Source organism: Harpia harpyja, chromosome 11, assembly GCF_026419915.1.
Source record: "Harpia harpyja isolate bHarHar1 chromosome 11, bHarHar1 primary haplotype, whole genome shotgun sequence".
NCBI classification, from domain to species: Eukaryota; Metazoa; Chordata; class Aves; order Accipitriformes; family Accipitridae; genus Harpia; species Harpia harpyja.
The window spans coordinates 713,910-728,910 of record NC_068950.1 but is presented as its reverse complement, the minus strand read 5'-3'; the positions used below and the strand labels follow the sequence as shown (position 1 = coordinate 728,910).

Sequence of the window (15,001 nt, the reverse complement as noted above, 5' to 3'; positions counted from 1 at the left end):
CCAACCACGGGGCCCCCCAGCAGCTCCTTCCCCCAGGGATAAAAGTGGAGCAGCACCCACTGCCCCAGGCAGGAGCCGGGGAGGGGGGGGTCCAACAGGCTCTTGGCATGAAATAGACCCCACAAGCCCCAGCCTCTCCCTGGGTACAGCTGTGACCCCCATCCTCCCTCCAGCTCTGCCCAAGCACAGCACCCCAACGCAAATCCCAACTGGGGGAACTGGGAGAGAGCGTGGGACAACGGGGAGGGAAGGCTCCAGTCTGGGCTTGGCAGGGCACAGGCTGCTGCCCTCCTGGGGGGGTCTCGGGGCTCTCCCTGTGGCAGGGACACGCTCCCACCGCAGCCCCCGCCACCGGGAGCCCCCAGAGCAGCCCCTGGCTCGGGCTGACACTCCCTGATGCAGCCGATTAATGTTGATCCAAACTGTCAGGAGGGAGGTGGGGAGCAAAAGACAAGAGAATCGCCACTTATTAAGCTAAAAGCATTATCTGAGCACGCTGGCAGGAGCGTGGTCTGCACCGATGCTTCTGTTATTAAAGTGCACTTTAAATCAACTGCGCTTACTTCTTGTGTATTAAGCAGGCCGGTCTGGTGGGTGCACATGGGGATGGCCATGGTCCCCAAGATCCAGGGCACCCCCCTCCATCCCCATGGGCCAGGAGGCAAAGCCTCGTGGGGACGGGGAGGGACCCGCGGGGCAAAGACAACCGAGCAGCAGCACGGCTGTCCTCGGACAAGGAATCGCCTCCCTGCTGACAGCGTTGCTGGGGAAGCGGTGGTGGATTATCGAGATCTGTGGCCAGCAGCCGGGTGTTAAAGAAAAACCTCAGGCATCTTTCACTATAAAAAACAAATCTTTTATGTAAAAAATAAACCTAAACAAAACCCACAACCCCCGCTGCCATGCTCGTGACAATACAAAAGGCCGATTCCCCAGAACACTGTGAAAACAAAGTAGCTGGATCCAAATATATATAAATTGTCAACTTACGAGACTGGAAATAGCACCTTGCTGGCCCCCCCGCCTCTCCCCAAAGGAGTCAGCCCCGTACCCCAAAACCACCACCCACACTCTGAGCCCAGGGACACCCCCCACAGCCCCCTTCCCGCCGGACCAGGAGGATGGATGGGGCAGTGCGGGAGTCCCGTCTTCAGGCTTGGTACCCCAGGGACCCCCCCCGTCTGTCCCCCACAGCACCTACGCTGCCCCTGGGCACCCCCCAGGAGCAGGAGCTGCTCAGGCCCCGCTGTCACAAGAGCAGAACAAGCCCACAGCGGGATCCCGGCTGTGAGGGGTCCAGCAATAGCGAGCAGCATTTCCCAGGGCGGGATGAGCAGAAGGGGTCTCCAAAATCCAATCTCAAACCGGTATTAAGAGAAAAAACACTTTTCTGTCTGCACTGCAGGGTCAAGTAACGAAAAGAAACAAAAAAGGGCCAGGGGAAGAGAAGAGGAAAGAGCAGGAGCTGCGTCCTGAACCCCTCTCTCGGAGCCGGCGATGCTCCTCCTGCAGCCGGCCGCTCCGAGTCTGCCCCCGCCAGCACCGAGCAGCAAATCGGGGTGAAAACGGTCCCTGTGTTGTCCCGCACGCAGCAGCCCTGCAGCCCCCGCGCTTGTCTCAGTCCCGTGTCATCGGGCGCCAGACCGAGCAGGCAAATGCTCCGGCGTGCGCCGCGTGACAGGTGCTGGCGAGGACGCGAGCCAGGCGTGCTTGCACGTCTGCGTGTGCAGGTGCCCGAGGGCGGGCTGGTTCTTCCCCAGGAGCTGGGCAGGGAGAGGCAGAGGGGTGTGAGGGCAGTGGGTGCCTCTTCATTTGGCTGGTTTGGTGATGATGCGAGCGGAGAAGTCAAAGAGGTTCTTGTTGATTTTCCGGAGGGTGCTCACCTCCTCTTCCAGCTCACTCACCTGGATCGTCAGATGCTCCTGGTCTCCTACCAGGTTCTGTGACAGAAAAACGCAACAGAAAAGCATCAGGCACCCGAGTCTCACCTCTGGCAAGTGGAGGCTGGTGCTCCCCTCAACAGCAGCAAATCCCCAACCCTTTTGTCCTCTCCCTCCTCCATCTCCTACTGAAACTGCAGCCCCTCCTGCCTACACCATCAGCAAATTCCAGGGCTCATTCCTCCCTAACTTGCACAGGGCCCTAAGAACCGGTTCAGCTGAACAGAGAACCCTCCCAAGGGCTCCGTACCAGAAGGACACTATTCCCTTGTCTCGGAGCAGCTCTCACCTTTTCCCTTGTCGAGTACATCTGCGAGTACATCTTCTCAGCCTTCTCCAGGTAGCTCTCCCCAGACTCCTGCAGGGACCAGACAGGAGTGATCGATACGGAAGACCTGGGCCCTCTCCCAACGCCCCTGGGCAGGGTTCCCCACTGGAGAAGGCAAAGAAACCCTCCCCGGCCCCACAAGACAAAGCAGAAACTGAGCAGAGACTCGGGTGGGGTACGGCCAAGTCTGCGGCATCAGCAGAGCCTGGCTGGAGCTGCAGCCCCTTTCCAAAATGGAAGGCCTGTGCACAGGTCTGGGCAGGGACGGGGGTCCCAAAACAGCCCCCTCGAGAGTGCCTTGTGCAGGGGTCTGCCAAGCTCCTCTCCCAGCAGGGACAGAGCGCCTTGCCTGAGCAGGGGGAAGCACTGGGCTCGCCACGCCGCAGGCTGCTCTCCCCGGCACCGTGCTGCGAGCGGAGGAGCCCAACTGACTGCGGGACTGACATCTGCAGAGCAGCACCTGAGCTGGCCCTGCATCGCCAGCGTGCCGTCCCTCTGCCGAGCAGCGGGCAAACAGCACCTCCTGGACCGGCTGCCGCCTCCCCGACATGGAGCTCATCCATCAGCCGTGGCAGGACTGTCACTTGCCTGGGGACAGATGCTGACAGAGGAGAGAAGCTCTGGGACCGCCAGCAGAGAGACCAGGGGATGGACCGGCACGGCACACGGCGAGCCTGTGATCATTGATGGTGCAGGATACATCCCCTGCCTGGGGACAGCCGCGCCGGGACTGAGGGACAGCAGTGGTGGGACGGCAGAGCCAGCCCATGCCGGGGCACAAGGCTGGGAGGACAAATGACTGCACCAGCCAGGACAGCGAGGGGAGTGCGAGGGAGGAGGAACAGGTTTCACCAGGCTGGAGAAGGGCGTTGGCGGAGGGGGAACGGCCTCTGGCAGAAAGAGGCAAAGACGCTGCGTGGGGGGCTCCTGACTTTGGGCAGGACTTTGGGCAGGGCAGAGCTGCAGAGCTCCAACGATCTCCAGACCCCCCCACCCGCCATGACTGACACTGGGGTGATTTCAAAGGGACACCATCCTGCACCCCAACCAGGACCCTCCTCCATTTGGAGACCTCGGTCCAGGGGTTCCTCTTCCCCAGACACAGCCGAGAGCAAGGGAGGAGCCTGCCTGCTCCCTGCAAGGCTCCCACCGCAAGCCAGTTAATTGGGCAATTCCACTGCTTTAAAAAACAACACTTGGGGAAGTTTAGCAGCACGGGGGAAGATCTGAACAGGCCGTGGAGCTGCTGCCCATCAGCAGTGGATCAGCACGGACCGGCCACTGACGCTGCACTGGCTGGAGGAGAAATTTTGCACCCTCCAGCACAAACCCCCCGACCCAACCTCCGTCTCCCCCTCCCCAGCAGCGTGCTCATCCCCCGTACCTGCTGGTGGAGCCCGAGGCGCAGCGTCACTCCCTCGCTCCCCTGCTCGTCGTTGCTTTCGGTGCCATGGAGGTGTTTGCTGAATTTGGGGAGAGGCACGCTGGGTTTCCCGTCCGGGTTGAACATGTTGGCTGGGGCCAGCACTATGAAGGCGTTTGTAACCGGACCTGGGATGGGACAAGAGGAGGGGATGGGTCAGATTTTCCCCTCCGGTGGGTTTGCCTCTTGCCTGGTGCCGCCGGCAGCCCCGAGAACAGACAGTACGACCTGCAGCGCAGGCAGCTGCCAGGACTCCTGCCTTCCTCCCCGGCACCTGGGAAGAGGCAGAGCCCCTCTCCCCGTCCTTGGCAGTGGAGAGTGGGGACGCGGCTCTGCACCCCGGGCCCGGCAGGCAGCACAGGGAGGAGCGGGGTGGCCTGGCCATCCTCTGCAGAGCCAGCCATCCATCAGCAGCTGCCACTCTCGCAGCTGTCTCCTGCAATGATCTATCACACACTCTCGTTTGGCAGAGCTAATGAACGCTTTAATTACTGCATTTACCCACACAGGCTGCTGCTTTCTGTCAGCAGCCCCCTTTGCTCCCCCTTCTGAACTCGTGCTCACTGGCGAACTCCCACCACTGCCCCCCCACACCCCAAACCTCTCCCCATCAGACACAGTGACCCCCCCAGCCCCCCAAAGCCCCCCGCACTGCCTGCAGCACACCTCCAGCAGCCAGCGGGCTTGTGTGCAAGCAGAGCAGCTCGGTCACTGCTAATAAATCCCCAACCATCCATCTTCTCCCGGCCGAACTTGACAGCACGAAGGGAAAGGTTAAAAGGATCCAGATGCACCTGAGCAGAGGCAGGCTGCCACAGCGCCCGCCCAGCGTCCCCACCAAAGGCAGTGGGGAAAGGTGCAGGATAAGGGAGGGAGCCCCGGGGAGGGGTCAGAGCCGCCCGAGGCTTTCGGTCTCTGCAGAGGAGATGGACAAAAGCACCTCTGATGCGGACGAGGGCTCCCCTCGCCATCATCTCCCCCTCCAGCTTGACCAGAGCCTGCTCCGAAGCCTGACCCTCCCAGGATCCAAGGCTGGATCCCACTGGGAAACAAAAGGCTCCACCGAGTACTCGGCCCAGAAGCTGCTCTGCCAGCAGTCCCAGGCTGGCCCCAAAGCTGCTCTTTGCCAACACTTTGCTGTAACAAACCATTTGTTTTACTCTTCCTCCTTAGAGACGTTTGCTGCTGCTTATGAAAGTATCCATTAGTGAGATTATCGCTGTTGGTTCACTGGCAATTTGAGAAGCAATTTGAAAGGAAGGGACAAGAAAGGCGGAGAGAAGAAAATCTCATGCACTAGCGCACAGATCCCCAAATCTGGTCACCATCCAGGTGCAGACCCCCCCAGTTGCTCTCAGGCCCCAGTGCCGATGCAAGTCCCGTCCAAGCCCACCTTGTCATGACGGCTCGGGCACCAGGCAGTGGGTGACACCCTGCCAGTGTGGGCAGAGGGCCTGGACTCAACTGGGGGAGAATAAATAATCTGCCTTCCAACACTGGCAGCTGCCGGCAGGACGGATCGGCTGGAGCATCCCCAGGGTGGCCTTGCGCAGATGAGCCCTCGGGCATGGTCTGTGCCACACGGTGTTTGCAGAGAGAAGGATGGAGCTTGTGTGACAGGATGGGAACCGAGGCCCGGCGGGATTTGGGGGCAATGTTGGCAAGAGAATCAGGGAGCGTTGGCTCACAGGCTCATCCCAGAGGTGTCCTGCTTCCCCTTGGAGCAGTGCCAGCCATGCTGGGTGACCAGGAGCAGCCCTGCCTTGCCCAGCCCAGTCACAGCTCATTACCCAAGAGCAGCAGCCCAATTTCTCAAAGTCCATCTGCCTGCCCATACTCTGCCCCCACTGCCCATCCCTGTCAAGGACAAGCAAACCTTGCTGGAAAAGCCCCCTGCATCTGTCCTGCCTGCACAGCCAGGCTCCTCTTGAGCCCTGAGCCACGCTCCAACCCCTCCAATCTATTTGCAGCATCATCATGTGGGGAGGGCAGTGGTTTCTGCCTTGCTCCCAGCTACTCACTCTGCCCTGTGAGCAGAGGGACCTCGCTCTCCCAAGCACACCAGGCTGGAGGTTGCTGTCATGTCAGCTGTGGCAGAAAAGCCCATGTCATCTCTGCCTTGGAAAGGGAAAGGCTCAGGGAACACGCTGGAGGGGTGAGCAGGGCAGCAGCAGGGAACAGACCTTGCTGGGAGGCTCACGTCACTGCTCGGAGAGGCGGCGAGAAAGGCCAAGGGAAGATGGGGACACGCTGGAAAGCAGCGCTGCAGGGAACTCGTTGCCTCACTAAGACAGGGTGGCAGGGCTGCCCAAGAGGCAGCGCTGGGACAGAAGAGCCGCAGAGCTCCCAATGCAGGGAGGCTGCGGGGAGCCTGCGCTCTGTGTGGGGACCCTCCACCTACGGCACAGCTCTCTGGTGGTGGGCTCCCCTGGATGGCAGCTCCTGATCCACAATACAGCTCCCACCCCGCTTCTGGGCTCAGATGAAGCACACAGCAGCAGCAGGGTGGTACTGGTGCCAGGGCTGCCAGGGAAGCCAAATACCTGCCCACAAGAAGCGGCGAGCCAGCAGAGGCTGCAGAAAGCACCCGCACCTCATGGCCCCAGCACCCAGCAGCATGGTCAGCCTGGTCCTGCCCCACATGGGAAGAGCTTGTGTCCATCTGCACTCCCCTACAGCTTCAAGGAGGGTTTTAATGCCCGGCTCACAGTGAAAGCTTGGCCCCCCCTCCTCCGATGACTCACACAGCTCCAATTTTGTCTGCTTTCACCCTTCTAATGCTAGTGGAGCAAGGCTGGATGGGCGCTGCAGTAGGTCCCCATTAGAAACGGTCCTTGGCAGCAAAAGGAAAGAAGGAAAAGGTCTGCAGGCAGCCTGGCTTTCAGCGACTGCCCTGAGGCAGCAGTTTGCCCACCTTTGTCCAGAGGCAGCATCACAGAGGAAGAGGGTCTGACTTTCACCACCGTCACGTTCTGGGAGGGTTTAGGCAGTGCCGGGAGAGCAGCGCTGCCAGCCCCACCAGCAAGAGTGGTATTAAGAGTCTGGAGACCACCACAATCATATAAGAAATCCACTGTTAGCAACAGCTCAAATGCAACAGGAGGGCTAAATCGTCCACTGCTCTGAGGCACCTAATTGCCAATCTGAGCCTGTAAAGATTTGTTTGCATGGTTTATCAGAGCCATTAGACTGAAATCCCAGACGACTGCTTATATCGGATTCACTTCAGGCCTAATGAGCTCACAGGTGCTCGTTGCTGCAGTCACAGAGACAGCCTCTTCTCCAGACATATCCTCCCCCTCTCACAGCCTCCCCAGGTGTCAGGGTGTGTGTGGGGCAACTGCTCCCTTTGGAAAACAAGGAAGAAGATCCTGGATGTCCTCAGTGACAAGGTGAAATCTATGACTCACTCCCTGACAGTGCACAGGGGGGTTGTTAACAGACATCGGCAAGGTCAAAACATTACTCCAGACAGCTGAGGCGTCCCTCTAATGCCTCTACCCTTCCTGGAGGTGTGAAGCAAGTAGCAGAGAAATGCCCGAAGTGCCCAGGGTGGCGTCAGAGCAGCAGAAGCGAGACAGCAGTGGCCTTTGGCAGTTGAGGAGGAAAGGATCCCAGAGATAAGGGCATGCCTACCTTTGTGATTCATCGTCTTCAGGCACTGCTTGCTTTGGATGTCCCACAGCCGGACAGTTTCGTCGTGTGAGCCGGAAAGCAGTAGGCTGCCATCCGTGGAGACTGACAGACATGTCACCTGGTTCCTGGAATGAGGAAGAGGATGTTTAAACTCAGGATGACCCAAGGAGTGCCAGAAAGTGGTGAGGTGGGCAGACAGGGCCAATGAAGTGTTTGCCAGGTATGTCTGGTCCCTCACCTGTGCCCTTTGAAGACCTTCCCGTTCTCCCGCTCTGTCTGGAAGGTCCGGTCCCTCTGGACCGGCTGCAGAAATGAAGGAAGGAAGGGAGAGAGCGGTTTAAATTCAGGAAGACTGAAGCCAGCAGGTTCATCACTGTGTCTGGAGGGGGCAGAGGAGATACAGGGGAACCCAGGCCCTCCCATGCCCTGGCAGGTCACACCAGTCACATACGCAGGGAGGTGACAGTGGGTCAGGGTGCTACATCAAGGGCAACATCGAGCAGATCTGCAGCCCCACACACTCACCCAGGCACAGAGGTCAACCTGGAAGATGGATCCATCCATGCCGCCGCAGAACATGTGATACTCGGAGAGGTCGAGAGTCACAGCCATGATCCCCACATCGAAGAGGACAGAAAGCAGGAGCTCCCCAGATGAGATTTCCCAGAGCTGGAGTAAGAGGGTACAGGAGTGTATTGGGTTTGCATGGCAAGGTTTTGGTAGCGGGGGGGGGGCTACAGGGGTGGCTTCTGTGAGAAGCTGCTAGAAGCTTCCCCTATGTCAAACAGAGCCAATACCAGCTGGCTCCAAGATGGACCCGCTGCTGGTCAAGGCCAAGCCCATCAGCGACAGTGGTATCACCTCTGAGATAACATATTTAAGAAGGGAAAAAACATTGCTGCAGCACAGAAACTGCAGCCAGAGAGAGGAGTGAGAACACGTGAGAGAAACAACCCTGCAGACACCAAGGTCAGTGAGGAAGGAGGGGGAGGAGATGCTCCAGGCACCGGAGCAGAGATTCCCCTGCAGCCCGTAGGGAAGACCGTGGTGAGGCAGGCTGTCCCCCTGCAGCCCATGGAGGTCCACAGAGGAGCAGATCTCCACCTGCAGCCCATGGAGGACCCCACGCCAAAGCAGGTGGATGCCCGAAGGAGGCTGCGACCCTGAGGGAAGCCCGCGCTGGAGCAGGCTCCTGGCAGGACCCGTGGAGAGAGGAGCCCACGCTGGAGCAGGTTTTCTGGCAGGACTTGTGACTCCATGGGGGACCCATGCTGGAGCAGTGTGCTCCTGAAGGACTGCAGCCCGTGGAAGGGACCTATGATGGAGCAGTTCGTGGAGAACTGTCTCCCATGGGAGGGACCCTATGCCAGAGCAGGGGAAGAGTGCAGAGTCCTGCCCCTGAGGAGGAAGGAGTGGCAGAGACACGTGATGAACTGACCCCAACCCCTATTCCCCATCCTCCTGCGCCGCTGGGGGGGAGGAGGCGTAGAAAACCAGGAGTGAATCTGTGCCCAGGAAGAAGGGAGGGGTGGGGTGAAGGTGTTTTAAGATTTGGGTTTATTTCTCACTACCCTACTCTGGTCAATTGATAATAAACTAAGTTAATTTTCCCCAAGTCAAGTCTGTTTTGCCCGTGACGGTAATTAGTGAGGGATCTCTCCCTGTCCTTATCTCGACTCATGAGCCCTTCCTTATATTTTCTCTCCCCTGTCCAGCTGAGGGGGGGAGTGATAGAGCAGCTCTGGTGGGCACCTGGCATCCAACCAGGGTCAACCCACCACAAGGAGAATTAGGGGCCTAAATTGGAAGGATTGGAAGAACACACTGCTGCTTATCAGCACCTGCCCAGCAGCAAGCTGGCAGCTGGTACCAGCATCCCCTCCTTGCTACGGTTGGGGAAACCGAGTCCAAGGCATAACCACGGCAGAACCCAGGATCAGCTTCTTTGTGACCGTGAGACAAGTTTCCCAGGCAGCTCCAAAATGGCCCTCGACCCCCTCCAGTGCCTGTCCTGCCCCCAAGGCAGACCCCTCCACGCAGGGCAGGAGGAGCAGGCTGCAGCTTCCAGCCTGCTCTGCTCCCTGCCCTTTGAGACTAAAGGACATCAGCAAGGGGAATCAGAGGAGCTGACCCCAACATTCCCCAGGAGAAGAGGGACTGCAAAGCACGCAGAGGTCCAGCCCGAGGGCAGGTGCAGAGAAACTGCTGGTGTTTGGAGAGGCAAAGCCCATTAGGTCTGGCAGCTCTGACTCATCACAGAGACAGCCAAGAAATTCAGCTACTGCAACCCTCATGGACAGCTTTGCTGCAGCCCAGCAGAAACTCTGCTCTAACCCTGTGGGGCTTGCGCACCTCTAGGACTCTTGTTCGGCGGGACAGAGCCAAGCCTTACCTTCGCTGTCTGGTCAAGGGAGGCTGTGGCAGCTCGGGCCAAGGGCCCTCCAAAGCCACAGCACAAGTCCGTGATAGGGAGGCTGTGTCGGGACCACACATGGCGAGGGTCAGGGATCTGGGAGGGCTCTGCCTGCAGCACGCTGTAGGGGAGAACAGAGAGACGAGATGGCACGGCAGGTCAGCAAGAGCAATGCTGGGGATGCCAGAGCAAAGCAGCTCTGAGGAGAGCTGGCCAAGGCTCTTCTTCCTCCGGGATGGTTCTCCTGGCTGCAAAGACCAAGCAGGACACAGAAGCCATCAGCAGCCACAGCACCTGTGATACTGAGGACAAGGGCTGCTACTGAGCTCCCCATCCCAGAGGGGACAGAGACCTCCACTGCCACTAGCAGGGAAAGGGCACAATCCACTCTGTGTCAAGCAGGGAAAAGAAGTCAGAGCCACATGCCACAGCTTGGGAAACCCAGAGGAGACACTAGGAAAAACCTCTCTGGCAGCGAGGATGACAGCAGCGGAACAGCCGCCTAAGGAGGGCACAGACTCATCATCACCAGCAGGCTTTACAAACAGCTTAGACACACGAGCTTAGTTAGAGTTGATTCCGCCTCTGGGAAGTGGTGGCTGATCTCTTATTCTAATATTCCTCTCCCAGATGCTCCCTGCCCCCATACAAATGGGTCAAGACCCCCCCACGGGCCACCATTACCTGTAAAGGTTCCACACCAGGGCCAGACAGTCCTTCGCCCCAGAGAGAAAGTGGCTGCTGTCGTCAGTAAAGCAAAGGCATGTGAGGTCCTGGTAGTGTCGGTTCAGGATGGCTAGGAGGTTCCCGTTGGAGACCTAGAGCAAGGGAAAGGGCAGGAGAATATTAAGAAAGCAGCACTGAGATGCCCCGGAATAAGACAGCACTCTGCCCTCAACAGTTGTGGGTGCAGCAGCACCTGCAGCTCCATCGCCAGGTGGGTGTTGCTGTGTATTAACAAAAAGGTAAATACAGCAGAAGACAGTTTGAAGAGGTCCTGCCCATGTTAACTCTGGAACCTAGTGAAGCCAGTGCCATTTCTCTGGTCAAGACACAAACGTGCAGTAAAGATTTCCTGTTTACTGTTAATATTAGTTTGACAGCTTCTTCCAACCTCCCACAACACCTAATGGAATGGCTGCGGGCGCCACAAAAGCCGCAGGAGGCTGCATGCCACCCAGGGGTTGCTGTACTTCAGCACAGCTGCATGGTCTCGGGCCAGCAGAGGCTTTAGGGAGGACATGGAGTTCCCTAAACCCGGAGCTTTTCTTGTTAAAAGGCAACACTGCAGATGGGGAGGGAACTAAGGAGGCAGCGAGCGAGTCCTGCATAAAAGAACAGAATCGACTCCCTCTCATTGTCTGAATTACACCTAAAAATAAAACCAAACTGCAATTCAATGGAGAACAAGTGGTTTCACAGAGAAGGCACAAAACTAGGTCTCTTGGGCCCATTTCCAGCTCTACGATGGTTTCCACGCAGCCTCTCTAACATGCCTGTTCCCTCTGCCAGAAGGAGAGCGCCGTCACCCACTCCAGGCAGATGCTCGGAAGCGTTTGCAAGGCAAGGCTAGCTGGGGACAGACAGAAAGGGCCTCGTTCTGCAGATGAAGCAGAGCAGGGACCAGCTCAGAGCATCACGAGTGAGTAACTCCCACTCGCTGCAGTCTCAGCCCAGCATTCCTTGTGAGGGCTTTTTTTCCAGAGTTGCCACTGTCACATTTTTAAAAGAAAAATCTGATGAATTAAGATAGAGCCGCCCACATAACAAGTCTCAGAAACATCCCCCAGGATGGAGAGCTTTCCAGGTTAGACATCTCGGTGTTTAATCCCGGGGCTCACAACAAGCTTGTTCTTTTATTTGCTTGGTGGAGTGCTCAGAATGTAGTGTAATCCCCACGTAAATACACCACTAATTAAAAACAGAAGAATGATGACTAGAGCACAGCAGTCTCTGCAGACATCCAGATCACAAGTCACATGCAAATACTAGGCTAAAACATGGAAGAAGTGCTAAAGGAAAACTAGGTCCTGTGTTTCTGCTTCGAGGGAGAAACGCCTGACCCCTAAGGCACCTGTAGCAGCTTGGAAAGAGAAGGAAAGAACAGACCTAAGCCTCACTCAGCACCTCCCACCACAATTTCTTCCCCCCTGCTTTGACGAGCTGCCCCACAGTCTGCACGCCCATGGAGGCCGCTGAGCAGTCGGCCCCAGCCCCTCGGGGCAATGGGGAATTCAGACTGCACCAGGACAGCTGTAATGTACATGACCCAGCACAGCCTTCACGCCACTGTGGAGCCCAGATAATGTGGATTTACTGACACCTGACAGGACGGGGCCACTCGCTAACTGTACGGGACACGAATCTCTACATCCCCATTCCCCGTGCCAGCCCGCAGCCCCCTTACCTCCCACAGGTAGATGCTCTCAGCAACCCCAGCCAAGATGTAGAGCCCGTTGGGAGAAGCCGTCAGGCAGGTCACTGGCCCAGGGCATATGATCTTCTGCTGGAGCTGGTCCTGGGGGCAGAAAGAACAGAGTGGCTGTTGAGTACGGGCTGGAGTATGGGAGGGAGAGAGAAACAAGACCCTGCTTCAGTTGAGATCAGCCTGTGGCAGAAGAGGCAGCTCAGGCAGCGTCTGATGTGCTGTGGCTGCCTGTGTTTGAGCCATGCCCTCAACCCACAACAGCACTGCTGCGCTTTGGAGATTCAATGCCAAAGAGGAAGATGATGGAGGAGCACAGTCCATCTGTGCAAATCGCATCGCATTGCTCTGCGTTTTGCTGGTTTTGTTGCAGTTGCTTCGTGTTCAGCCCCGTAGGGAAAAGGTAAATTCCCCTCCACCCTCTTCCAAGCTCCAGCGACACGCAGCAGGAGGGGTACCGAAACACAAGGGATCTGGATGCAGTTATGCTCCAAGCTGGGGAACCCTGGAGATTCAGCAGAGAACAGGCTCAGAAGATTACAGCAAAATAACATTGATAAAAAATTTTAAAAAAGATGACGCGAGCTCACAGCCTGGGAGAGCAAGCAGCGGGTCTGAGAGCAGCTCCTCGCAGCTGGGGGGAACTGGAAAAAACAGACCCTGAGCTGTGGCAGCGAAGGGGCTGCGTGTGCTGAAACTGACGGGCTGCTGCTGCTTTCTGCGGAGGTGAACAACGGGGAACGGAGAGATTACAGCTGTATTTGCCACCGTCCTGCCCTAGTTTAAGTACAAGCGGGATGCAGCTAGCAGGACAAGGATGGGGTACGGCCACACAGGGATGGGTGATGTTTGTCCAGCTGCGTTTAGGCTGGAAAGGACAGAGAACAGACTGAGGTGATGGGAGGCTTCAGGCGAAGTGGGCCCAGCCTCGGGGTGCCTGCATCCCCCTGGGCTCCCTCTCGATGGGGACGGTCGGGTTCCTGGGCAGCCCTGGGAGCCGTGAGGCTCCTTTCCAGCCTCGGGAAGGGGAGGTGCGGGGTGGGGGGGGTGCACGGCTGTGGAGGCACCAGTCCGGAGAGGAGCCCGACAGCCGATTCCTCCTGCAGAAAACATCTTTCCTGGTGGTTCCCGATCGGCCGAGACCCCCGGGGAGGGAGCCGGGCCTTATGGGATCCATCACCGCGTGGGGGAGGCCAAGGCAGGGAGTGGGCTGCTGGCAGGAGACAGGGGGCTCAGGGGCGTCCCTGGGGGGGTCTCTGCAGCGAGAGGGATGTCGGGCATCTGCCTGTGGTGATGGGGGTCGTTATGGAGGAGGGGGGGGGGAGCTGGGGGTCTGAACACAGAGAGACCGGGGGTCTCTACGGAGAGAGGGGCCGTGGTGGGGGGGTCTGACCATAGAGACCGGGGGTCTCTACGGAGAGAGGGGCCGTGGTGGGGGGGTCTGACCATAGAGACCGGGGGTCTCTACGGAGAGAGGGGCCATGGTGGGGGGGTCTGACCATAGAGACCGGGGGTCTCTACGGAGAGAGGGGCCATGGTGGGGGGGGTCCAACCATAGAGACCGGGGGTCTCTACGGAGAGAGGGGCCATGGTGGGGGGGTCTGACCATAGAGACCGGGGGTCTCTACGGAGAGAGGGGCCATGGTGGGGGGGTCTGACCATAGAGACCGGGGGTCTCTACGGAGAGAGGGGCCATGGTGGGGGGGGGGGTCCAACCATAGAGACCGGGGGTCTCTACGGAGAGAGGGGCCCTCGCCCAGAGACGGGACATCTCCAGGGAGGGGGGCGGCCCCTGGCGCATCCCCACAGCGACGGGGGATCCCTCCGCGGGGCCCGGGGCCGCCCCTCGAGCCGAGGCCTCCCGGTCCCGCCCGCCGCGCCGGTACCTTCCTCTGGAGCTCCCAGACGTTGATGTAGCTCTTGCCGAGCTGGGCCCCCAGCAGGTGCTCGCCGCCCAGCAGCGCCAGCCCGCGGGGCCCGCTGTTGCCGCCGCGGTAGCCGGGCAGGGCAGAGCCCGAGTGCAGCTCCCAGACGGAGCAGTTGCAGAGCGGCCCGGCGGCGTCCGACACCAGCGCCACCTCCATGGGCGCCGCCATCTTCGCGGTCCGCCAGGGCCAGAGAGAGGGCGGCCGCCGCCTAGAGCGCCGCCCTCCCTCCTCCCGGCGGCGTGGCGGCGGACCAATCAAGAGCGGCGGCCGCGCGGGGCGGGGGGCTGGGGGCTGCTGCGGCGCCGGCACGCGGCAGGAAGCTCAGCAGGGCCCGCCCCGGCCCGCCCCGGGATGGGGGACCGCGGCACCGGCACGGCGGGCAGTCCGCGGCCTTGTGGGCGACCCGTGGGCACCCCACAGCTCTGTGAGCGCCCTACGGGCACCCCATAACCCCGTGGGCACCCCGAGAGCGTCCTGTAGGCGCCCCGTGGGCACCCCGTATCTTCGTAGGCGCCGCCCGGCCCTAAGGGCACCCCGTGTGGAGCCCACGGCACCCTCTAGGCCTATAGGCACTCCGGAGGGACCCCACGGACACCCCACAGCCCTAAGAGCATCCTGTGGGGACCCCATAGGGACTTCACGGCACCCTATAGTCCTATAGGCACTCCATGGGGACCCCACGGACACCCCACAGCCCTAACAGCACTGCACAGGGACCCCATAGGGACCCCACGGCACCCTATAGTCCTATAGGGACCCCACAGACACCCCACAGCCCTAACAGCACCGCATAGGGACCCCATAGGGACCCCACGGCACCCTATAGTCCTATAGGGACCCCACAGACACCCCACAGCCCTAACAGCACCGCATAGGGACCCCATAGGGACCCCACAGCACCCTATGGT

At 59.3% G+C, this 15,001-nt stretch overlaps 1 protein-coding gene across 1 annotated transcript; it reads right to left on the bottom strand.

The window, feature by feature from the left end:
* Window positions 1–834: 834 nt before the first annotated feature.
* WDR18 (WD repeat domain 18) lies at window positions 835–14,287 on the bottom strand. The gene is made up of 10 exons (XM_052802089.1): window positions 14,052–14,287; window positions 12,148–12,258; window positions 10,425–10,558; window positions 9,720–9,861; window positions 7,853–7,996; window positions 7,566–7,630; window positions 7,328–7,452; window positions 3,653–3,819; window positions 2,230–2,298; window positions 835–1,940 (listed from the first exon to the last, which is right to left on the bottom strand). Exons 1-10 carry the CDS (start codon window positions 14,259–14,261, stop codon window positions 1,809–1,811), a joined length of 1,299 nt encoding a protein of 432 aa, XP_052658049.1. The 5' UTR covers window positions 14,262–14,287; the 3' UTR covers window positions 835–1,808.
* Window positions 14,288–15,001: the final 714 nt, after the last annotated feature.